Below are 26745 nucleotides of genomic sequence, written 5' to 3'. Positions count from 1 at the left end.
GCCCTATATCTGCACATGAAATCCCAATATATATATCATTTCTTGTATGTTTTCTCTTTGTTTTGTTTCAATAATTATATTGATACAGTGTTCTTGCTGTGCATAAAACAAATTGTTAAAGTCAAAGAGGATTCATCTCCCATATGGGAACAAATATGATTTCAAATGGCATATCTGGAAAGGATGAAAGCAAGTTTGTGTACTTAAACCTATTTTAATTTGGTATTAAAATACACAATCAAAATACCTTGTTAAAAATGTTGCTTGCATATGTCGTCAAACACATTTCCACACGTAGCGTACGTGTGGGTGCAATGGATGTTGAAGCTGGTCAAGGATGCGCATCAATTAATGACATCAACACGTTTTCTACAGGTTAGCAGTGTGTGGCGAAACCTCCCTATAATTAAAGATACTTTGGTTTTTTGAAAGAATATCAGTATCAGGAGTATATTAAAAGAAAATGGCAATTTTCTTTTGATATACAATTTTTCAATATGTTCAGTTATATTTCATAATATTCCTTTTATCATTATCTCACAGAATGAGATTGTACAAGATGTGCTAGCAGTTTGCAACTACCTCGGTCAGTACCAAGAGGAATGCAAGATAGCCATTCAGGGTTTCCTACCGAGTGTCCTAACACAGCTGGCTGGCTACATGGTAAGTATTATACCAAGCATTCAGGGCTTTCCCTTGCAATCATCCAGCCATGTTTTGACCTATGCTACTATGGCTGGTTATGGCAGGTATGCTTTCTCCATTAAGGTTTTTTTCCAATGAATGGAGTGACCTGTACAAAGCACGAATCCCTGTAAACTGAACCCAGTATTCTTTCGATTTTTGATCGTACGGGAAATTTACTTACGAGACAAAAGTAAAGAAAAATCAACAGGAAGAAGGCACTGCCTGAGAAGATGTTTAAAAAAAATCTCTTGTTGGGCAGACATAAACACAAACTCACAAATACACACAGAGACACAATACATACACACATACATACATACACACACATACATGACAACAGAGAATGCAGTTTCAGGGAGTAGTAAAGTCCTAACACTGACCGAGTTTAAACTTGGGAGTGGTAAAACAGCATACAATACAGTATATGTTTATTCATCCCACATGGGGCAATTCAATAAGGATCTGGTTTACAGAGCTTGAAAAGGTTAAAATTTAAAAACATTACATCATAAAGATACAATAAAATCACTCACAATTTTAATTGGTTATTGTTTAAAAGTTGAGTGGCCACGGGCACGAGCGAATTTCTCTTCTGGTTAGTTTTACACGCAGGACATCAAAAACGTCAACCATGATTTAAAATATAGGACCAGTGTATCTAATAATATTTTGTTGAAAATAGTTGATGTTATTATTAGGTATGTGAATATCATACGATAATTGAGATAGGATTTTCCAGGCTCCTGCCATCTCACTCTTATTTTTTACATGAATATTCATTCTTAGCGATAGATGCTTGTTTACATGTTGTAGGTTTGCACTGTTTTTTTAGCCATTCCGACCCTCTATTACAATTGTTAGTGTCAGTCGAGGTAGTAATATAGTAAAGAAGTAAATAGGATATTTCGGCTCTTTTCCCCCGGAGCCCTGTTCATCTTTGGCTTCGTATTACCGCCATGAAGGATGTTCACCGGCCAAGCTCACCGTCGGTATGGTTAAAAAACTGTGCAAACCTACAAAGTCGATAGTGACACTGAGGAGGCTTAACAGACTCAGTAATAACATGAGAATATTGTCTTGTTTTCATGAATATTTAGAAATTTTGATTTATCTTTTAATTGGCTTTTTCTTACAGGATCCCAATACAGCGTGCCCAGCCATTGGCTTCTGCCCAAGCAGTAAACAAGTTGAAGAGCTGAAGACTAATGAAGTGGCTCTGGTTGATGCTGTAAGATTTTAGCTACTCATGATTGAATTTTCATTGCAATTGACCTTTTAATTATGTGATGGTGTATATGCTAATAAACTATTTTTATGGATGATTTGGACCTAGTTTTCTGGAATTTCTAGTAGATCGCATACTTTACAGTTACTGCTTATTTCAAATTTTTTTTTCATATTGTTGAAATTATCACTGTTTTTATTGTTTAATTATTATATTAGCCCTATTTTTGTCAGTTTCTGGAGTAATCACAGAAATATATAAAATGTATTATATTATATATATTATATATTACTGTATATTATATTGAAGGGAATATTATATATATATATTATGCATTATATTATATTTTATTATATTTGTGTAGCAGCAGATAATATAATAAAATATAGTATAATGTATATTATGTTATATTTTATTATATTATCTGCTGCTACACATATTATATTTTATTATATTATTTGTGTAGCAGCAGACAACAAATAAATATTAAGAATACCACAATAATTCTTAAGCTCAATACCATACTTCTAATTCTTCTACTTCAATCATACCATACCATAAAGGCAGGGCCTAGTAGACTTTTGGCAAATCTTTCACCATCTTCAGTGAAACGATAGCTAATGTGCAATCTACTTTATAAAGAGTGAACAACTGTGAGACATTATATTTTAAATAAATGGGAATTGAGCCATAGCTACAGTATTTGAAACAAACAACATAACATTGCATTTAAAGAATCAATTATACCATAATTGTAAAGAAGAAGGAATTTCATGAATATTATTATATTATATACAGAATTCTTAATTCCACTAGACAATTTTTTGATATATTTTTTAGGACATGTGCACTGATTGTAAGAATTTCTTTACTGATGTTAAGACCGTGCTTATGAATTCTACTAATCAGGTTCGTTTTAAATCTCAACTTTTATTTTTTAAAGCCTCAAAAATATTCTGGAAAAAATTTAAATAAATAGTATATAAATAAATGAATGTTTATGAGTGCAATAGGGTAGAAAATTTTATGAGGTGAAAGATTGGATGTTCTATTCAACAAGGCTTAGTTGAGTAGAACATCAATTGTTAACCGATTTAAATATTCTAATCCACTGTACGAATGTGAAACATTAAACTCCTGTTTATACTTGCAATGATAATGATAAAAAGCAGTTGCTTATATAGAAAATAAAAGAAATAGAAATTTTTATACTAAGGTGATTTAATGACAATTTATCGTGTATACTGTACAATAAAACAATACTTTGACAAATCAATTCAAAGGACGTCATAATCATGGAAAAACGATAAAATCCTAGTAGTAACATAATTTATGTTATTGTATACACGATAAATCATCATCGAATCATCCTAGTATAAAAACTTTTATTTCTTTTTTATATGAACAATTGCTTTTTAGCTTTTTATTATTAACGTTATCGTTGCAAGTATAAACTGGCCTATAAGCACGGCATTCGCTGCGTTGTTCGTCCAACTCTGCTCCCTGTGAACGCTGGACTATACGACACCGTCTGCGGATTGCCGGTGGCAATCTGAACAGAACGTTGTTAAAATCAATCTGTTACGCGCACATCGTTGCGCTGCGTTTTCCATAGAATTGCGACAGCCAACGACTTGCGGGCTCAGTGGGTACCCGGCTTTAATTGTTGGTGACCTATTGTATATGCACCCATCCACCCAAGACTCGGAATTCTACCATGGAATAATAAGAAGGCCATGTACTACCGTTGTGGTTCACTAAATTTTAAAAACCAGCATTTCTGCGTATATATAATTTTTTGCATACAAAGTGTATTTATATGATTAGTTTTTTTAATGTCTCTTTTATTTCTTAATGTTTAGGACATCATTATAAAGGCATTGAAGAGTGTATGCGCAGATCTAGGATCATTTGCCGACCAATGCTCCTCTTACGTTGACCAATATGGCAGTCTTGTCATCAATTTAGTTGTTTCAGCACTGGTAAGTCAAAACAGTGAAACAGAAAGATAGTATTCCTTTATTAGCAGTGTGAAGTAATGAAGGAAAAATTGAAAACATTTGAATTTAGTTAAAGAATACATTATAGTTGTTTGCATGAAATGTTTTACACTGGTGAGATAATATTATTCAGAAAATAACAAAATGAGCTATAGTCAATATTTTCATTAAATTTTTGTCAGTGTTTTAATACTTTGATATTCATATTCTGTAGTAATGTAATTTTTGTGTCTGCTGCCTGCTTGCGGGCAGCTAGTCACTCTCCCGTCGTCTCTACTCATAAGAGTAAATCCGGTTTAGGGTAATTATGGAATACCCGTCATTGCATCATAACCTGCAGATAGGAAAGATCAGTCTTGCTTATTTGGGGAGGGGTGGAAAGGTCATGCAATTGGCTCTATTTAGTAAGCCTACAATATATAACCTTGGTGTTATTTTTAACCAACACCTTACTTTTGAGGAACATGTTAGCTCTATATGCATGTCTGCTAATTACTACATTGGAAAAATAGGACGTTTCTTAACACCAAATCGGCTGAAATACTGGTTCATTCACGGATATCATCTCGGCTAGACTTTTGCAATTACGTATTAGCTGGCGTTCCCCAGGAATTGCTCAAGTGTTTCCAACGCATTCAAAACACTGCTGCCCGTATATGTACCGGTGATCAGAAGTATGATCATGTCACTACTTTACTGCGTGATCTTCATTGGCTGCCAATCAGGCAATGTGTTGCATTTAAATTACTTGTTCTGACCTTTAAAGCTCTCCATCTGAATGAACCTTCATATTTACGTTCAATGATTTCCCGATATACTCCATCTAGCCGTCTCCGATCATCCTCTCAAATCCTTCTTTCTTTCTCCAAATGAAGTACCAAAACCTACGGTCAATGTTCTTTTTTTTTAGCTTTTGCCTATTTCTGGAACCAGCTTCCAAATTACATAACTTCTTCCATCTCTATTTGCAACTTTAAAGTCACAGCTCAAGACCTATTTGTTTTCCCGTGGCTTTTCACATGCGTTGCGCCTTTGATCTTGTTTGGAATTGGCGGCATATCAATTTGAGATATTATTATTATTTACTATTATTATTATAAACCTATGCCGATTCCTGTGCTAGAAAGGACAAATTAATATGTAATTAGACCTACCGCCGCTGACTTGCGAGTGCCAAAAAAAAAGAGAAAAAAATAAATGCCAAATAGTAGCCACACTCCGGCTGGGATCTTATTTTTGAGTAAATGTTTTGTCTTTGGTCTTTAAAAAAAGTGTTAATTGCCAGTTCACATGTATACAATAAACATGGTAGGATTAAAGTTTACTTATTATAAGTTTTATTTATGAGTTTTTTAAATTTTTGTAAAAAATTTTTTCAGGATGCAGACACCATATGCAATGATATTGGCTTTTGTTCTGCTTCTGGGAAACTGAAATTGGTAAGGATTGAAATTATAACATGCAATTTTCAATCAGATATAAAAAGTTATAATGCATTGTCACATTGGTTTTTATGGAATAACATCAACTGACGATTGTGGCAGAGGATGTGTCTGGTTTTTGACGTTTTTTAATATTATTTTGTTGTTTTTTTTAATTTTTTTATTGTTTTCCGTATTTTATTTTATCATGAAAGAAAAGTTTTGATCGCTTTATATATTTCCTACAGGCAATCTGAATTATAACTTTGTTTAATCAAAACTTGTGTTATCATTATCATCATTATCATAATCATTAGTCCTCAGATTTGGCATTTACGTTACTTGCCAATTTTGGAAATTTGTTTGGCGCAGCTGGAACGGTTTGATTTCGCAACCTCAAGGCCGAGGTTTCAATTCCTCGCTGTGCATTTCGCTTTTTTTCTTGAGCAAGGCACTTTCTGTGTAATGCTTCTTTCTACCCAGGAGAGGAGTATAAATGGGTAGCTGGTGGGGTTGCCTGCTACTGTTCCAATATGGCAGCAAGTGGACCTAATGACTAGAGAAAGCAAATTTGCTTTGTAATTCCTAAATCAAAGGTGCTATTAAATGACAAATTTAAAATAACAAACAACTCTTTCATCTGTTATGTTGATGACATATTGGTTTATAAATCTTAAATAGCAATTTTAAAAATGTTTTTTTCTTTTTTAGACTGGAGATATGTGTGCTGATTGTGAGGCTTTCTTCGGTGATGTTCAGACACTTTTAGAAAACACAACTGTTCAGGTATGTTGTTCTTATATCACTGTATATCCTACCCAGGATGACAGTAGGTGATGGAAACAAGGAGTGGGGCTTTGAGAACCTATGTTTCATGTCGGACAGGCCTGGAACTCCCGTCGTTCGATGCGACGACTTGGTCATTGAATTAAAAAACATTAATAGCATCAATTGAGATTTGTAGCATATAGGACTCATGATGAACTGAAAGCATATAATAATTATTATTTTTTAACTTGCCATATAAACATTCAAGAGTAATAATTGACAAAAATATAAGTAGTATGCTTTGTAGCGCACACGATCATCATGACGGTCAACGGGATGAAGATGAAAATTAAAAAAAATGGAAGATTAAATTCCACAAAGAATGTGACGCGACAAAATGAACGCAACAGGTCATTTTGAAAGATTTAATTTCATCATGCTCCCAGTGTTTCGTCGGCCGACAGTCGTATGATCATTGGCGCCAATGCAGTGAATTCACTCTGCTCTACTCCCTAAGCTTTTCATGGCACTTTTAAAATCATACTGTTGTGGACAGACCAGAGTAGCTGGTACAAATTTACCAAAGAGCTCAGACATGGAAAGACCATTAATAAAAACAAGCAAGTAAGTAACAAGCAAGTTACTTTAAGAGCTATTGTACACCTCGAAACCATTTCGTTATTAAGCGCTATATAAATCTAACTACATGCATTATACTAGTTTTTTTTTTTTTACTGAATAGTAACTAGGTTTAACTAGGTTTTAAAAATTATTGAATGCTAATTACAAATTTTTTTTTTCCAGGCTATGATAACGAATGAATTAAAGAGTCTTTGCAGTCTTCTTGGAAGTGAAGCCGATGATTGTAAAAATTTGATTGACAGTTATGCATCGCTTGTGTTTGGTTTAATTGCTTCTGAGCTTGACCCAAAGACAGCTTGTACCGCCATACAGTTTTGCAGTGGAGGCATAACAAATACAATCAGAGTAATTATCCACAGAAAATGTGTTTGTATTTATATTCAGTGTCGTGTGTGTGGGGGATTCCCCCCAAAAAATAGCTTGTGCCCCAGTCTCTCTTTGCAGCCCCATTGAAATGTCCATAGCAAAAATATCATGCTCAACTACTTACAAATTACCTTACCACACCTTTTTTTGCAACTTAATTCCCTATTTTTAAATCGTTGAGGGCCCCACCCTCCCTCAACTCCATCTTCGTGTCTCCAATCATTCACACGCCCCCCCTCCCCTATCCATTTCAAGACTTCTAGTTATGCCACTGTTTATATTTTGTGTCTTATCCATCAAGAAATTATGATCCAGTATAATAACTAATAATCATATTGATTTACCTAATTTTTTTATATGGAATCATGCCTAATTTCAATATTCATTGTTGAATTTAATATTAGTAATCCATATAAACATAATTGTGTCATAGTTGATAAAGTACATTTGATTAATTAAATTTTCCTATACTTTTAATTTTTTTTCATTAAATTTTTGTTCCAGTTGATTTTTACAATTTATATCAATATTTTATACTTATTTTATATTTTATCAATATTTTCAAGGTGCCTGGAAGTGACATGTGCTCAGATTGCAAAGCAGCACTCACTGAAATTGATTCCTACCTCAACGATCCAACTATGCAGGTAAAGAAAATATAATCTTACTATATATCTGTGTAAGAAGTGCTCTTCCAGTATTTTTTAATATTGATACAGTCCACTCCACAAAACCAATTTCCTCCTCCCTCCTTCTACCGTTTATGACATGGGCGGGCATAAAAATCGGCCGGAGAGCCAAAGTAAATTTTTGATTTAACACCCAAAATTTGATGTTTCCAGTGTGCTTCCAAAAGCCTTCATGAGCTGTTTTACCACTTTATTCTCAATTTTAATATTGCTTTTTACAGATGATCGGTGTGGGCCATAAAAAACAAGGTGTTCTCTATCCAAAGATGTTTGGCGGGCTGCGCACTTGGGGTTTTTAAATCATTTTTGCGGGACGCAAAATAATCACTCTCAGGGCCGCAGGGCGAACTTGGGCCGCCTGTTGTCCATGATGTTCAGTTTTCCATACTGTTCATTCAGTTCAAAAAATTATTATATTAAACCAAATAGTGTTCTAGCCTACACAAAGTTAACATATTATATGACATATCCCTATACAGTACTGTACCTGTTTTATTGTACTGCAAAGAAAATGTTTAATTACCAAAAAAATCCAAATATTTGTATTGTTTTTTTTCTATAGTTCTTAATGAAACTCCTCTTTATCTCTGTTGTTTTTATTACTATTATTATATTTATGAATAGAAATCTTGTATAACAGCATTTAATTGGTTAAAATTGTTAAGCTTACTTCTTACAGAAAGAATTACTAACAGCTCTAGAGATGTTTTGTACTTCCTTGGGCGATTTCGAAGACGAATGCAAAATGTTGGTGCAGTCTATGGGCCCAGAAGTTATTGCTAAGTTAGCAGAATTGCTGGTTAGTTTACTATTTGCTTTAATTACTTCAAAAGAAATTTTCATTTGATTTCGTAAAGTGCATAATAGATTAGGCGAGGCTTTTTATACCTTGTGTGGCCAGGGCGTTGTTATCAAAATAAAATTTGGGTTTTTTCCATTTAGCAAAGAGTTTTGCTAAAAACATCCAGGCGGAAGAGAAAATAAAAATACAATGTTATTGGATAATATAAACAGTGTAGTTAAATGCTTTAAATTTTTATAATTAGGAAGAAATATACATTTCTTATTTTTGGAGATTTCAAGGCAGCATTGGGCATAATAAAAATTAATGAAAAGATTTAATTTTTTTCTGAAATTTCTATTTTTCTGTGGCTGTGGGTGTACTAACCGGCAAAAAATAAAATTTTATTTTTATTTGAAATCATCAATATTGGCGGGTGAATGTTTAAAAAATGAGTTATAAGATTAAAATTATTTAACTATGTTTTTTTAGGAACCCGATACCTTCTGTTCAGCATTTGGTTTCTGCTCGTCTCAAAGGAAAATGGTGAGTTTAATTGTGGGCTGCTGGGAATTTTCTTGTAGGTTCAATCATTAGTTTTACCAAATATACATGTTGACTGCCAAGCCGTAATTACCTAATTTCATCCCATACGCCAAGGCATATAGGGCGCCAACATTTTGAAAATCATTCCCATCAACTGTAATGAAACACAAACAAACATACAGTATTTATTTTTAGATTGTTACGTCCTTCTCCTTCCCTATAACCTCTAAAACAAGAGTTAAAGTTCTGGCGACTACTCACAGCGAGTTTATGTGCAATACATTAGTGGTATGTTTAGACAGATCTGGACTTGAACTCTCGTGCTGGTGCCCTGAGTAAATTCTGTCTGACCTGAACTCGTGTCCCTGGCAGTGAACATGTTAACACTATTTTAATAACCCTAAGCTAATGAGTAAGCCATTAAGGTTTAAGTTCTAAAGTTGCAATATCGAGTCTCTTGTGAGCATTTTGCTTGTCCTTTGTTCAAGGCACCTTACCCTATGTTTATGTCTCTCCATCTAAGATGATAGATAGGTACCTGGTTGGATCTTGGCCATTAAGAACATTCTAAGTGCTACTCTATGTAATGGCAGAATTGACTTTGTATTGTAAGCAAGGAGGATGGAAAACTAATAAAAATAAAATTGTATTTTCTTATTTAGCAAATAGTTTCGCCGAAAGAATTTAGACGGAGGAGAAAATAAAAATAAAATGTTATTGGTGAATGTAAATAATGTTTTAAATTTATATGATTAGGAATTAATATACATGTCTTTGATTTTCAAGGCAGCAGGAGACATAGTGGTGGGTGCGCTAATTGCGGTTATTATATTATTTTATATATTATATTATATTATTATTGGCGGCAACAGGTTCTCTAAACAAGGTATAAAAAAGTTCGCCCAAGGAGCGGAAAATGTTGCGCTTTGTGGCAATTTGTGGATCCAAAGACCAGGGGGGATAATAAGAATAATAATTCTTTAATTGTCCTCATTTTAATTGGAAATCGTTGGGCCCAGGGCCTCTGGAAATGCGCGGCAGCCGCATTGCGTCTTGGTATTCAATTTTCATTTTTATTTATTTATTTATTTTTTTATTTTACGACTTTTTTTTTTATATTCTTTTTTTTTTTTCTCTTAATATTAATAGTTAATGGCAATTATGAATCCTTTGCCAAAAACCCAATATAATAAATTATGCCACTGTGTACATTATTAATAAGCATGAAGGATATTTCCTCTGTGATTCAAGGGTATTTTTGTAGTATCATAATAAGAAGCTTCGTCTGAAAGGTGCATACCCGAAGCGTTAAACGCTGAATAGAGGTTATCTCAGTTTAACACGTGGACTGGTGAGCGGTCGCTCTTGTTTTATAGTCAGGTTGTATAAATATGAACCAGCAATTATTGTTCAATGATCAGTCGATTGTTTCTATTTTATAGGTAAATATGATGACACTGACTTTGGCAAAACCAAGTAAGTTCTGAAAACTTTCAAAATCGTTCATAAGTTGTGGATATTTTTTTAGACTACAATATTTAGCGACTTTAACAGTCATACATAACTCAAGCTCATTATCATCATCGTCATCATCATCATCATATTGTTATTATCATGTTATTATCATATTTTGATTATCATATTGTCATCACTGTATTGTATAAATTATTCCCATTATCATATTATTATCTTATTATACTGTCATTACTACTGCGAATTACTTTTGACTTACATCACCTTGCTTTTATTATCTTATCTAAAAAAATTTTCATAGGGCTTATATTTAAAGATAAAAAAAGAGGGAAAAAATGAAATTTTACGAATTCTAGCACAACATAATAGCAAAGGTTTATTTTTGTCAGGTAGTTTTCACCGCACGTTAACGTTAGTACCCAATATGCAGCGCAATTGCTGCGCTCCTTTTGTAAACAAAACGAAATACGCATGCTCAAACACATAACTAACCTACGTCGAGCATGTAAAATCCTGACATTAACGTACTCCGCAACGCAAGATGAATAAATTATGACATCATCTGTTAACGTTAAGGTTAACGTCGTGCGGCGAAAACTGCCTATTATGTTTTTAAAAAAATATGTGTGTCTAATCCAATCCTTCCAGTGATTGACTCAGCTTGATATTTGTTTCTCTTTTTTTTAATTATCTATAGTTTCGAAATTCAAGGATAATTTTGTTGCCAAGGCAAATGTTGTAAGTTTTAAACTTTTAAAGCATGAAATTAATTTTAACCAATCAGACTAATAAATTAACTTAGAAATTAAAGACCCATCCAAATGAAGACCACTTCTGTGGTCCCATATAAAACAGATGTTTTAATATCTTTATTCTAATTAGAAACCAAAGTTGCTAAAGACCACAGAAACCTCGGTCCCATAAGTGGTGCTTTAAAATTTAAGCGATCCTTTGTAAACCTTAGCTAGCCCTAACATTGCAGCGTAGTTTGCGGGTGAAGAACATCATGCATAACTAACCCTGCCATAGATGTGCAGGGGCCTATGCTTTTAATTTGTCGAAAAAATTTCAACGTTTGCCGCCAGTATCCTTTTCAGCATTAGTGAACAATTAAGGCAAAATTCTCAGGTGTAATTTCCAATCAATTTGGCATAGTTTACTAGGAATTATAATTATATTTACAGCAATAAACAAAGGACGGCTGCAATAGCAATCTCAATGTAAAACACCACTGCGCCAGTCGATTGTTTATATCCAACACCCAAATTTGGTCACGTGACCCCCATCGCCGAATCCCTCTATAGCTTGCACTTATGTTCCTGTATATGTTAATAACTATTATGTATCTCCTTTAGGTCCCTGCAATAGAAATGAGTCAAGCACAGCCAGCACCCCGGAAATTGGAAGAGTCCACGATTTGCACAGTGTGTGAATTAGTTGTCAACGAGCTTGACCGATTCCTTTCGGATAATGCTACCGAGGTACCTAAATTATTTGATAATTTTAAATAAGCTATTTGTAGTTTTAATTAATTATACAAGTTTTTCTGATTTTTTTTTTTTGTAGCCTGAACATTTCATATTTTTTTTAAAATGTTTTTTTTGTTTTTTTTTGTTCTGCAGGATGAAATTATATCAGCAGTTGAAAAGGTATGCGATCAACTGCCATCAGCCTTCAAGACTGAATGCAATGCACTTGTGAGCCAGTATGGGGCCGCTCTCATTGAGCTGTTGGTACAGAAGATCAAACCCGACGAAATCTGTATGAAGCTCAATCTTTGCACTGGCAAAGGTATGTGTAACATTCATATCTTATCAGGCAACCCATAACGAAGATGCCTTGCACTACACAAGTAGTGAAAGCGGTTGGCGCAATGGTTGTATTTTGGTCTTTTCAGCCTCAAGGTCGGGATTTAAACCTTTGTTTAGACTTGTCAAAAGTTCCTTATTATTTTTTTTCCATTCTGGACAGCGCCACCAATGAGCAAGTTAATTTTGAGACAGAATAAGGGACTTGTGTTAAAAACACTGCATGCAGGTACCCGGATGCAAAAATAATGTATAATTCTGTATTTGGATAAATGTGCGGAGCGACATAAATGATATCAACCAATCACTATGCTCACATTTTCAAAGCAATGATCGTGTACAGAAACTGAGTCACGTCTCGCGTCAACTAGTTAGGCATGGCTAAAAATAGTCTCCCCAAATAGAAAGGACCTAATAGAATAGACTCTAGGATGAGTAGGCAATGGCAAAGACGATAAGCTTAGGCTAGATGGCCCATATTACAACGTACAGCACAGCTTTCCGGGAGAATAGCCTACTAGGCCTCTAGAGTCTGACACTGGTAGTAGTAGTAGAAAGGGGCCTGGTGGGCCCACTTTTAAGTTCTTACTTAATAATACAGTACCTTTTTAACAATGCTCCGCAGTATGCAACCTAAATCTGTGTAGCTTAGTGGTGAGCATTGTTATCTGTAAGTTACAATGGTTATCATTCCATTACATCGCTCAGCAGGCCAAGAACTAATTTACTAACTAAATTAATTTAAGTAGGTACGCAAAAGGTAGCTGCCTAACTTAGCTGTCAAGACACTGCACATCTTCAATTTGAAAATTACAAAGATTAATTAATATGTAAGACTAAGAGGTAAGCCATAAGCCAATCACGTGACTTACAAAGGCAGTCTTGCATATGATATCACACATCGAATTTGATGTGTTAAATACGCATGAATGATCAGACAGCGTTTGGCCAGGCCCTAATCCGAAAAAAAAAAATAAAAAAATAAATCGAGTATGAGACGCCAAATAAATTAGGTATGGCGCGCAATAAGTGCAATAAAAGGTGAGTAACCCAAAATTAGAGCCTGGAACCCAGGCTAAGCTTTGTTGTGTATTTCGCTTGTGTTCTTGGACAAGACACCTTACCTACGATTGGCCCTCCCCACCAAGGAGTATAAGTGGGTATGTGGTTGAAGTATACTGAAGAGGTTAAAAATGTGGGGTGGAAAGGAACTGACCACCCTACCGACACAATGCCAAGGCTCTGTACGATGGACCAACAACTCATTCCCTTACATTCAGTAATGGATATGAGACTCACTGGTATGCACATGTCATGTGCATTGCAGTGTAAATTAAACCCTCAACCCATTTAACCTTGCACGATGACATAAACACAAAATAAGGTAACTTGGTGGCTAAGATGCTTGCTTTCCTGTCCCATTAGCTACAATAGCATCATATTCAGAGTTTATCATGATCCAGGGGATTTATGATCAAGCCAGTCATTTTATGTGAACTTACCAGAATCAAATAATTTGCTCGGCTTATAATCACCTTATATTGTGATCTAGTGGAGCATGTTGATGCATCATGATTAAACCTTGGTTAACATGATAAATTAATTCATGAGATCAAATTCAACCAATCAGCCTTCAGTTTGTATAACAGGTCCCCAACCTTATTGGTTGTGCTTCTGGTAGTTTTCATGCAATACTGCACACATTAGCATAAATACAGTAGATCATGATGATGGTTTCTATATGAATGGTTTTATCTAACATGCTGAAGTTACCATGATGAATAGATCAAGAAACTTTATCACAATAACTTATGTGAACGTGCCTATTGCTTCTCATTTTGTGGTGGAGACCTCACATTTTATTTTGCAATATCTCACATCACGTAGCAGTGTAATAAAACTCCTAACACCCTTTCACCTTTTACAATGAAACAGCTTATGACCATAGCTGTATGGAACCTTTGACCTTCCGACTTCCAAGAGAACATACAGTAGCACGTGGTTGTAGCAGTGTCATGAAACTCATAACCCCCCTCCTCTTAATAATAGACTGAGCTCTTAACGGTTATTAATGTGATATTTATAATCCAATTTTAACAGTGGTTTACCACAAATCATTATGTATTGCCTTTTGTGAACTGAATTTTACTTTACATACTCGTTTAAGTTTATTTAGTATAATAATGTTTTAATTAAAAATTATATCCACTTGTTTATTGTTCTTGTTTCAGAAAATAAGTTGTCTGCCTCCACTGAGTGTACTCTTTGTGAGTTTGTAATGACGGAAATAAAATCGCTTATCTCTGACAACTCAACAGACGTAAGTGGCTGTATTCTAGTTTTAATTCAGAATAGATATGGCGATTTAGCCTTCTAAATTATTGTGTTCCTTCTTAAGGTTGTTTCTATAAAATCGCTTTAAAAAGCTTTCGGTGACAAAACTCAGTATCGGTGACATCTCCTGAAATAATTTTGAGTATCAATGTCAATTTAGCCTGGCGCACACGCCAATGCATTTCCATGAAAAAACGAAGCACCACAGGGCGGGCAACAGATCGTTTTTAATGACAATCTGTTCAGATTGCCACCAACAGTTGGTAGACGGCATCGCTTCCTCAAGTGCTTACAGACAATTGAGATGGGTTATGCAGCCGAAGGTTGTATGACCAACGTTTGACACAGTGTTCTTGGCTTTATACTTTAGGTATATTGCACGGAGAAGCTACAAAAATAGGCAGTGGTTATGTTTACGATAAGTTGTAATCATATTCACAGGCTGCGATTACAACGTACGACGTTCAATTAATAACTGGCCTACTATATATACTAGTAGTGCTACAATCAATCCATCCTTTCCACCAATTTTCCTGTCCAAAGTTCAGTTACTAGTGACGTGTGTGCTGTCTGTGTTACTGTGTATGTTTAGGCAAGCACGTAAGGCTAGGCTAGAGTAATGTGCGTCAGGCTACAGACAGTAGGCTAGTGTGGGTCTAAACTACAGTTGTAGCACTAGTAGTAGTGTAGTATAGAGTAGGATTGGATTGGATTTATTCGTTATAAACACCCAGGATAGCCCACGAAAGTCTAGAAGAAGACTTATTTCCAGTGGGGTCCTTCTGGTGGTGATTGGACAGTACACCGGGAGACAAAGGATCCCCTGCTCTCTTCCGAAGAGTGTACTGCGTTCTTTAACGTGCACATGGGACATAAATGCACATGGACCAACGGCTTAAACGTCTCATCCAAAAGACAGTGCGCTATTGCAACTTGTATTTCAACCCTCCAGCTGAAATACAAGGAGAGGCAGCGATGGGAATTGAACCGGGGACATACAGATCTCCACTGTTCAGCGCACACACAATGGCCAGTTATTAATTGATAAATAGTGCAAATGTTTATAGTTTAGTAAGTTTTGTTTATACTGCCATGGTCTGACCTTCATTCTTCATTGAATTTTGAAATTCTCACCACTGTTTATTTCCTATGTATGACTAGCATCACGAAACAGGTACAGTTGGCAAATAGGCAAATATGCATGCATTGTCGTAATCGTAGCCACTGCCATAAAAATGCTAATATATGTCTATACATTGGTTTTAAACATAATATTTGAAAACACTTAGACAGAAAAATTGGACAAAATCAGGGTTAAACATGGCATAAACATGTTAAAAAGTGAATATGCCATTCATTGAGGAACCAGTGGAAAAGATAATCAAAATATTACATAAATGTGCTGTTTCAATAATTATGCAGGGATCCTCAAAACACTAGGTTTATCAACTTGTACTACAGTAATATTCTTTCATTCATTTGTAGCAAGAAATTCTGAATGCCCTGGAAAAGGTTTGTTCACTTCTGCCCGCCACCATACAAGATGACTGCAATGACTTTGTTGACAAGTACGCCCCAGATATATTATCACTTTTGAAGTACCTTCAACCTGACCAGGTGTGTACTGCACTAGGCCTGTGCACAGGAAAAGGTATTTTTGAAAAGTTTATGTAATACATTTTTGGTCTTAGGAAACATTATGACTTGGCAACATTGTATAATGTTTACTTTCTTGTAATGGTTGGGGAGAATTAATATAGTAATATAATAATAATAACAATAATAATAATGATGATGATAATAATAATAATAATAATAATAATAATAATAATAATAATAATAATAATAAAATTTATTATTATTATTATTATTATCATTATTATTATTGTTATTATTATAGACTATATTAATTCGCCCCAACGAATAATAATAATAATAATAATAATAATAATATTTAAAAATGTAATATTATGCAATTATAGTCAGCTCATCAAATAATTCTTTGTTGAGCTTATTGTTGATAAATAAAGGTCTCCGTCCAATTACAGACCACTTTTAGCAACTTTGCTCTGTAATTAGAATAATATGACATTAATTTGGGACCACAGAAAACTGGTCTATAATTGGAGGGGTCTTTAATTGGTGGGTAACTTGTGCTAACAATAACAATATTGTAATCTCTGTAATAAACAACTGGCTTAAAATGTTCTGTATCCGTAGCTGTACCTGTAGTGGAGAAGAAGGTTGACGAATCTATTGAGTGTGTCCTCTGCGAATTTGTGATGAAAGAACTTGAATCACTGCTGACGAAAAATTCCACTGAGGTAGTTACTGATTAGCTTTTCACATTAGATTTTAAATAACTAATAATTAAAGGAATTAGGGAAAGTTACAGTGAGCAATGCTGTGTATTGTGGAAGTTAGATGTGTGATATAATTGACTATTTAATATATTGATATTCTCCAAATTATAAGCTTTAAAATGATGGTTCAATTACTGGAAACTATAATAATACAATATAATATAATACAATAATACCACATTCTTTTGCTAAGTTTTTAGTTTAAAATATAGCGACAGTACGCTGGTTTTGGAATGGCATGCCTCATATATTATATATTATATGGTATATATATATATATTTACACTATATACTGCATTATTGTTCATACTTTAACAAATATCTACTGCCCCGAGGTGATGCTAATACCGTAGCCTATCGGGTAGTCAAGGTCTCCACATCACCGTTCTTCGCATCTAGAGCAGTGAATATTTGTTTTATATACCTCATACATAGATTCTACAAGGCCTAAAAAAGATACTTGCTTCCTAGCCTAGGCTAGCTAGAGGTCTACTAGTCTAAGCGTTCAAAGAATATATCTAGCTCTCACTCATTTCCTCAATTTCAACAGCACCCATCGTCTTGCAATATCTGTTGAATATTGAAAAGACATATTTAATTTGTCCTTTGGTTCTTTTGCATTCAGCTTTATCAAGAAGTAATGCTAGATCTAGGCTAGTCCTTCTTCATCCAGGAGCTCTTACCGACAAGTCTCCATTGTTTTTTTTGCCTACTCTCTGATCCGTGGCGCAGTCGAGGGCAATCTTTTTTGTCGTAGAGGTTGCAGTCCCCTTTACGGTCAGCGCAATATTAAGCGGGGCTTAGAGTTTGCGCATCATGCGACAGGGCAAAAAATTACAATTTTTCTGGGAATAGTACTTTCTATTGCACGCTTCTTGACCAATCAGATGCCTAGAATCTATGTATGAGGTACAGTATATAATTGTTCTAGTTCTATTATTCACATGCACAACTACTATTAGGCAAGCTTTGTAATCATTTTCTTTATTGGGCCTAAGAAGTAGTTATTTTAAGTTCGATGCTGCATGTCATGCTGAAGTAAAAGATTGACATGTGACTTTAAATTGTGTATGGCACTACTTCTTAAACGTCATGTTATTGTGTTGTGAAATGAATAAATAGAATGTTTGTTCCATTATTATGTCAATCAGCTTGTAAATTGCTTTGCAAATAGCAAAGATATCAAGTTAACTTTGAAATAATTTGTTTATGATAACAGCAAGAGATCTTGGATGCCCTGGATAAAGTGTGCTCTCTACTTCCAACCAGCATTCAAGATGATTGCAATAACTTCATCGCGACCTATGGACCTTTGATCTTTGAGCTCTTGAAGTCAATGCCCCCAGACGCCATTTGCGCTGCCCTTCAATTGTGTGGAGCAAACGGTAAGTTATTTTCTAATACTTTCACTGCTGTTTCTGCTACACAACCTATCTACGAATTAGTTATTTTTAGTTTATATACTGATACTGATGATGATTATAGTAAAAATAATTTAAAAAATACAGCAGCAAAATGCTGGTTTGTTTATCACCATCAAAATCAACCAAGTGGTGAGTCACTATTCCATATATTAGGGAACCCCACCCCCCCCCCACCTGAGGCTTTGTCCAATATTTTCTTTGAAAAAACTCTGTTGTATGCCCATCATATCATCATCATCATTTTTGTTATATTGTTGTTATTATTATTATTATTGTTTGTAACATTGACTTTGTCAACCTTTTGTAGATCAAATGAAGTTGTCAACATCTGGTGGATGTTTAATCTGCGAATTTATCTTGAAAGAACTTGATAACTACCTGAAGAAGAATTCCACAGAGGTGAGAACTCATTTTTAGCCCACAATTATAGCAAATATATTTAGATGTAATTGATAGCAATGGTAAAGATCTCGTATTTCTATATATCGTCATCCCAAAAAGATCCTTTGGTGTCCGGTTCTTTTCTATCCGCTGCTCTACTTGTGTTCCAGCTTGAGGGCTGAAAAGCGAGTATAAACAAACGCACCATTTTTCGATAGAAATCTTTATGCCATTGGTCCATTGTGCAATATGACCCATGTGTCTGTTACAGAACGCAGTTACACTCTTAAAATAATAGTAGGGATAGTGTCATGGTGTACTGCCCTATCACCACCAGAAGAACCTGGCATGAAATAAGATTAAAAAGACTTTCATTGGTATAGCCTTGGTGTTCACATTGAATAAATAAAAAAATCCTATCTAATATTTTACTGTTTTAACTTTAGAAAGTAGACAAATACGAATTGGGTTTTAAGAAATGTTTTATCTTTTCTGAATATTACAGGAAGAGATCATCAAAGCACTTGAACAAGTATGCAACATGCTTCCAAGTACAATCTCTGCCGATTGCGTCGTTTTTGTTCACAAGTATGGTGATGCAATCATTGAGCTGCTTTTATTGGAGCTGGACCCATCCGCTATCTGTACAGCCTTAACACTTTGTACAGATACCATCAAACATATTACAGGTATGATATTTGCAGGACTATATTTCTTTCGTTGTTCCTCATTTAAATACAAAATAGATATACGGTAACTAAAAACACTGAAGACGCCGGCTGGTTCGGTAAAAGCGCTCCGAGTGAAAAGTTCTATAGTGTGTAAGTTTTAAAACTTTATTTTATTCAGAAACCACTATGTATGAATCTTCATGATTAAAATAAATATACTGTAGTTTCTCTCTTTTTAATCCCTCTTCAAATTGCATTTTCTTTGGTGTACCTGGTCAGTTTGACCCCAACAAATCTAGTGCAAAACCCTACCTCATCTTTACTGTATTTGTTCACATTTTATTTGGCCGTGTTTCCACAGCACTTACTATCTGATAAATTATTGGAAAGCGGCCATTTTGTTATATTTTGCTGTGGAGGAGGTTTCTGATAAATATTTGTATGAGAATCAGATAATTTATCCGAAAAAGCTCCGAATTCAAAAATAAATAACCTTTGACCGATGTCAATTCACGGATGCAAAGAATTCTTTTGGGTAGTTTTCTGTAGTTTTTAGGCCAAAGGCAACTAGCAGGCCTAGACCTAAGAAAACAATTCATAATAAAAAGTGAGTAAATTTTTCATACTTATTAAATATAAAAAAATTGACAATGCCTGGCTGGGCTTGGGCTATACATACCTATCGTTTATTGTAACGTAAAGAACATTAAACACTGTTAGCAAATACAATGAAACATCGTTGCAACAGTACATTTCCCAGAGAAAAATAGTGCTGTATGATTTCGTTCTTGGCCTAGTCCTATTCATCTCGCACAAAAAAAAAGGTCACCTGCTAGGTCAACAAAAATGGATGTGTTGGTGTTGCAATGTGTTGAACACATTGCATTGTTGTCCATAATATTGCATAATGATAAAATATTTGGAGGGAATTTTATAAGATAACTTATCAGAGAAATTATCAGAGAAATTTTAAGTGCTGCGGAAACAAGGCCTCAATGATTAGACCTACCATGTAAGTGAAAAGTTTATACAAGCACATTACATACAGCAGCCTTTTTTTCAAAGGAAATTTGATAGCTTGTTAGACTTGATTTCTTCAAACTTGAATTTACATTTACAATTATTCTGTTGCCTACAGTAAGCAGCGAGGAGACCTGTGACTTATGTAAAGTGGTTGTGATGTATGCTGACAAGGAATTAGAAGACAAAGCCACCATCCAGCAAGTGATCAACGTATTGAGCAAAGTGTGTGGTGCCTTTAATGGTGATTACAAAACCAAGGTAAAGTTGTAATATTTTGTGTATGAAACTGATAATTACTATCATGTTGTCAACGATAATATTGGCATTGGCGACAGCGATGACAACTCGTGACTATAATAATACCGTATATACTTTCGTATAAGACGATGATTAAAATATCAAATTATGAGGCCAAAAAAATTAATTGTTTGTTTGCCTTTCTTTTTTAAAAAATGATAAATAGGGTCGGGTGGAAAAATTTATTTTTTTTATTTATTTAGTTATTTTTTAAAATACTCTTCAGATGGAATAAAAATAACCCATATAGGCCTTGAATGGCGTATCTTACATTAGACAACAACTTTAGACAACGACTTTAGTCTGTGTAGGGCATCTGGCAAAAAATAAATATAAATTCACTCACTGTTTTTTTTTTAATTTGAAAAAAAAAATAACTTTATTAAAGTTATTTTGATCGTCTTATACGAGTGGCATACAAATTTTAGCTTTTTAAAATCATTTTTGTCTTTTCTGCGGATCGTCAGTAACACGATTTACTACTGCAATAAAGGTACTAAAATGTTGGTATGAATAAACGCAATTTTGAATACGGGGAAATTAGATTTTGATGAATTTTTTTTATTTTTTTTTATTTGTGTCTGTTAACATTTATTTTTATCTGTTAACTTTTGATTGTTAATGCTTTTGTATACCTGCACTAATTACATAACCTATATACATGTTTTTTGACAATCTGCCAGAATTGAGCTAGGTTTATTTTGTTATTATGTTTCTGATGATTATATATGATCTGGGAACTAATTTGCGAAGTAAGTTTCGCTAACTACCAGTTAGCATTGTCTGCACGATTGTGGCTTGGTTGTTGCTACTTCCTTCAGTCCAGTAGTTTTGTGACAGGCACCACCAACGTATGAAATAGATTGCTCCCCACCCCTGCAACTGCAGAATGAGTCCGTTCCTAAAATCTTTTGTTCCATATTCATTTAGAATCTTTAATGGCTAGTTGGTTTAAACGCATTATCTTTATGTAATGTTTTGTCGTATATATTGTACTGTAGACTTTTATGCCGGAATTTATATCTAACACTTCATTTATATTTATATGTTTGACTTTCTAAAATTTTTCATGCGATGTACTATCCAAATGTAATTTCCTTTCGGACAATAAAGTTATCTGCTATCTTACATCTGGACTCAAAAGAAGTTTGTACATGTTTAGCAATTGCTTCGTGTCCTTGTCAAGGTTCATGTGTGTCAATTGATATTCGCCCTCGTTCATGTTGTCAGGGGCATGAGGAGGGCGCATATCAAATATATTTTGATTCGGATCGAATATATATGCAGCTTTACCATTGTTTGTTTTTTGACTATTAAAAATGTGTTGTTTTTTTTCACTTGCAGTGCGAGAGCCTTGTACTAAAGTATGGTGCGGTTATTCCTGAGGTGTTGGCCCAGTTAGTTAATCCTACTAAAGTCTGTCAGGTAATACATTTAGGCCTAGTTCAGACTAGGTGGATAAACTCGGCTCAACTCACCTGGTTTATCCACGTGCCAGTCTGAACAAGGTGGCTTATCTCAAGCCAGGCTGTGTTCCTATAGTAACTAGGTCTGGCGTGCCACCGTGTTTAACTTTTCTAAGCCGGGATTTAATCGCTGCGGGGAGGGTCTTGCATTGACTTCTGATAAAAAAAATGACCAATCAGCATTCAATTGCGTGTTCTGTGAGTGAGTGTACGTTTTGAGCGCAATGTTTTGAAACTCGTTTCCTGGTTACGGTTCATTAATATGCAAATCCCCGCGCCTAGCTAATCCCGCTAGTCTGAACGCCCGGCAAAGTTAAGCCGAACGTAGCTTTAGAATGCTAGTAATTAATTTATTACATAATTAGTAAAATCGTGCATCCATGTGAGTGGGTAAAAGAGACTATTTGAGTCTTACCATCCCAAAACTAGCTTATTGTTGTTAAGTGGTTAACTGAGTAATTAGTACGGAGAAGCTGTAATACTTTTACATGTAACTTATGCGTAACTTTGCAATAGTAAGTCAATTCCAGTAAATGGCCTGTCATTTTAATTCTTATAAGTAATGTGGAGAATATGAATACAGGGGTCCAATTTTGATAGATATCTGGGAGATATGGTTAAAAATCGGGGAGGGTCTTGCATTGACTTCTGATAAAAAAAATGACCAATCAGCATTCAATTGCGTGTTCTGTGAGTGAGTGTACGTTTTGAGCGCAATGTTTTGAAACTCGTTTCCTGGTTACGGTTCATTAATATGCAAATCCCCGCGCCTAGCTAATCCCGCTAGTCTGAACGCCCGGCAAAGTTAAGCCGAACGTAGCTTTAGAATGCTAGTAATTAATTTATTACATAATTAGTAAAATCGTGCATCCATGTGAGTGGGTAAAAGAGACTATTTGAGTCTTACCATCCCAAAACTAGCTTATTGTTGTTAAGTGGTTAACTGAGTAATTAGTACGGAGAAGCTGTAATACTTTTACATGTAACTTATGCGTAACTTTGCAATAGTAAGTCAATTCCAGTAAATGGCCTGTCATTTTAATTCTTTTAAGTAATGTGGAGAATATGAATACAGGGGTCAAATTTTGAAAGATATCTGGGAGATATGGTTAAAAATAAATTTTTTTAACGTTTCTATTTTGGTGTCCATGGTAATATCCATCGGCACTGACTTCCATGAGACAATTGATAATAAAGTATAAACGTGTACATAGTAGTAAAAATAGTAGTAAAAATTAGGGTACAATTTATTTTTTTTTTGTTTTTTTTAAATTTCTATAGAAATTGAAGCTTTGTCAATCTAGCAATAAGATGCTGGGAGAGAATGAATGTACTTTCGGTCCTGCCTACTGGTGCGACAGCATGGAGAATGCACAGAAATGCAATGTAAGTAACCACTGAACAGAATAATGCATACACAGAGCATCATTGTATGATGATGACATAATTATTGTCAAAATATTGAATCCCAACATGATGGCGTGCATTTCAATACTTGGAGTATGTATTATAAAATCTTATCAGAGCATCATGTTATATGATAAGGTTATGTGTTCTTTTTTTTGCCATTTTGCATTACTTGCATCAATTAGCTAATTCTTGGCATACAAAAAAATTCATGGGGATTCTGTTATCTCGATCAGCCACGCTTTCGGATTTCTCTGGATCCGCCCTGGTGTCCTCTGGTTGACTGTGGTGTTGAAGGATATACTTTCCCTCATTTCGTGGCCAAAAAATGTGTCCCCTTAAGAGGGATGTCCCCTTAATAGGACTGAATTTCTTTAGAGCAGAATTTTATTTTAAATTTGTTTTATTTTTTTCTCAGGCTGTTGTCCACTGTAAGAACCACGTGTGGAACTAAGTGAAGAAGCAGAATACAAGAGTGATCTGAGCAAAGCGATACTCATTACAGTTTTCACTAAAAAATATTTTACCTAAATGTCTGCCTTAAACCAGGCACACTTGAATTTTGCAGATTATTTTTCATACGATCATGCAATTGCCTTTCTTAGTATTTTTTTTTTCATTTAGTATTGGACAATTGTTTAGGGTGCACCTGTTATCAGATGGCCTTAGGCTTACAATTATTCCAAATGGGTAAATTTTTGCAACTAACATCTTTAGATACAAATTTATACTTAAAATGTCACTGAAATAGATAGAACATTAGAAAATAACAATAGAATAAAATAAATTAAGTATGCTACATGCAATGCAATTTTTAAGTATTAGAATATAATTGATTTGTCTTTACATGAAACATGTTTTAGGACGAAAATATTTGTAATGTTTTGTTAACAGCGCCCTCTATTTGAATCATGCAATCCTGGCGGTATGGATTCGTTTAACTGAAAGATTATATGTATAAATTTGTTTATTGTTCCATGGTTGTATGTAAATTGTTTTACCTACTCATTTGCACATCATGAAGGATAGTTTGACAAGTCATAAAGTGGATAAATGAGAAGGTTCAAAACCAAAATTAACAATAATCCAGGAATAATTAGAAGATTGTACTGTAAAATAAGACCCCATGAAAATAAAATTAATGTGTCAATTATCAATTTCTGACTGCGTTTTTTTGGCTAATAGCTTTATAATTATAAAGTTCTACCACATAGATCATAATATATTTAATAACATAATTATGTTAAAATGTGTAGGCCTATCTCATACTATTGTTTGAAATAATGAGCAATTAGTATAGTCATATTTCATACATTGGAAAAAAATAGTGCATAAAGAATCAATTAGCAGGGGCGGATTTAGTGGGGGCCGGCTCGGCCCCAGGCCCCCTCCCCCCTTTTGGAAGGTGAAAAAAAAGGAAAAAAGAAAGCAAAAGAAAAAAAATGATAACCCACAACGCCTCAAATGTTATTTTCAGGCGTCTAGAACACAAAATTTTCGCGGGGACATGTCCCCGGACCCCCTGGGGCATTGTTGTCTCGATCGGCCCAAATTTCGGCACCCCCTTTTGGACATCTCTGGATCCGCCCCTGATTAGTGTTTGCTTAATACATTGTGTACTAGGTTTAATAATAACAAAATTCTACCACAATATATAATATGTTAAACTGCATAGGCCTATCTAATAATATTGTTTGAAATAATAAGCAATTATTAGTCATATTTCATACATTTAAAAAAAAAAAATTAGTGTATGAAGGATTATTTAGTGTTTGCTTAATACATTATCTTGTGTAATAGTTTTACTCTAGTGTATGAAATACAAGTATACTAATTGCTAATTATTGATAATATCTGTGTTAAAATGTAAAACAACACTAGTACATTGAATTACTTATTAACACGTTGACTGCCAGACTTTTTTTTACGGTTCCTTCCTGTGTGCCAAAACAAGTTTACATGTACAAACATACTTTTTTGAAATTTTATCTAGTCAAATGAAGTGTCTAATAAATTGGCGGGAAAATATTAGGGGGCGAGTATATTTGTCGATGGCACTGTGATGGAACTTTGTACTAACTATGCCAAGTGCGAGTTATCTTGTCCGCTTTTTGCATGGGTTGGTATATGTTCAAAGGGCGCCCCCACTTGTACCGCTCGAGTAGGCGAGCAGATTAGAGGCTGTTTCGGGGTGGAGATGGCAGTGGAAGTACTACCGGCTAATTTTATATTTTATCTAATAATATTGTTTGAAATAATAAGCAATTATTAGTCATATTTCATACATTTTAAAAAAAAATTAGTGTATGAAGGATTATTTAGTGTTTGCTTAATACATTATCTTGTGTAATAGTTTTACTCTAGTGTATGAAATACAAGTATACTAATTGCTAATTATTGATAATATCTGTGTTAAAATGTAAAACAACACTAATACATTGAATTACTTATTAACACGTTGACTGCCAGACTTTTTTTTTACGGTTCCTTCCTGTGTGCCAAAACAAGTTTACATGTACAAACATACTTTTTTGAAATTTTATCTAGTCAAATGAAGTGTCTAATAAATTGGCGGGAAAATATTAGGGGGCGAGTATATTTGTCGATGGCACTGTGATAGAACTTTTTACTAACTATGCCAAGTGCGAGTTATCTTGTCCGCTTTTTGCATGGGTTGGTATATGTTCAAAGGGCGCCCCCACTTGTACCGCTCGAGTGTACTACCGGCAACATAACACAACAAATAGGCGAGCAGATTAGAGGCTGTTTCGGGGTGGAGGTGGCAGTGGAAGTACTACCGGCTAATTTTGATATTTTCTGAAAATATAGGTCTTGAGAGGTTCAGAACTCAAAATTACCCAAAACCGCTTTGGGGGAACACCTCCAAATTACGCATTCAAAATGGCCGCCAATTTCCCCCTTTAAATTATAGTTTTAGCTAAATTATATAAAAAATAACATTACTCGAATAAT

General features: G+C 34.6%; 1 protein-coding gene across 1 annotated transcript in view; it reads left to right on the top strand.

Moving 5' to 3' along the window:
• Positions 1–24929, top strand: part of LOC117112217 — a 42771-nt gene extending 17842 nt beyond the window's left edge. Inside the window, exons 9-32 of the mRNA XM_033255291.1 lie at positions 544–663; positions 1823–1915; positions 2753–2821; positions 3775–3894; positions 5292–5351; positions 6045–6119; positions 6906–7088; positions 7676–7756; positions 8478–8597; positions 9072–9125; positions 10568–10601; positions 11296–11336; positions 11954–12079; positions 12221–12389; positions 14638–14726; positions 16226–16391; positions 16961–17064; positions 18323–18488; positions 18835–18926; positions 19414–19597; positions 20718–20860; positions 22244–22324; positions 23647–23751; positions 24191–24929. Of these exons, the coding sequence (XP_033111182.1) occupies positions 544–663; positions 1823–1915; positions 2753–2821; positions 3775–3894; positions 5292–5351; positions 6045–6119; positions 6906–7088; positions 7676–7756; positions 8478–8597; positions 9072–9125; positions 10568–10601; positions 11296–11336; positions 11954–12079; positions 12221–12389; positions 14638–14726; positions 16226–16391; positions 16961–17064; positions 18323–18488; positions 18835–18926; positions 19414–19597; positions 20718–20860; positions 22244–22324; positions 23647–23751; positions 24191–24226 (2511 nt within the window). The 3' untranslated portion in view covers positions 24227–24929. The remainder of the gene's footprint in view (positions 1–543; positions 664–1822; positions 1916–2752; positions 2822–3774; positions 3895–5291; positions 5352–6044; positions 6120–6905; positions 7089–7675; positions 7757–8477; positions 8598–9071; positions 9126–10567; positions 10602–11295; positions 11337–11953; positions 12080–12220; positions 12390–14637; positions 14727–16225; positions 16392–16960; positions 17065–18322; positions 18489–18834; positions 18927–19413; positions 19598–20717; positions 20861–22243; positions 22325–23646; positions 23752–24190) is intronic.
• The last annotated feature ends 1816 nt before the right edge of the window (positions 24930–26745 follow it).

This window comes from Anneissia japonica, unplaced genomic scaffold (genome assembly GCF_011630105.1).
Source record: "Anneissia japonica isolate Jap-2015-1 unplaced genomic scaffold, ASM1163010v1 scaffold287992_len753583_cov170, whole genome shotgun sequence".
Classification (NCBI taxonomy): Eukaryota; Metazoa; Echinodermata; class Crinoidea; order Comatulida; family Comatulidae; genus Anneissia; species Anneissia japonica.
Note: the sequence above shows the minus strand (reverse complement) of the source record. Positions and strands in the feature narration are given on the sequence as shown.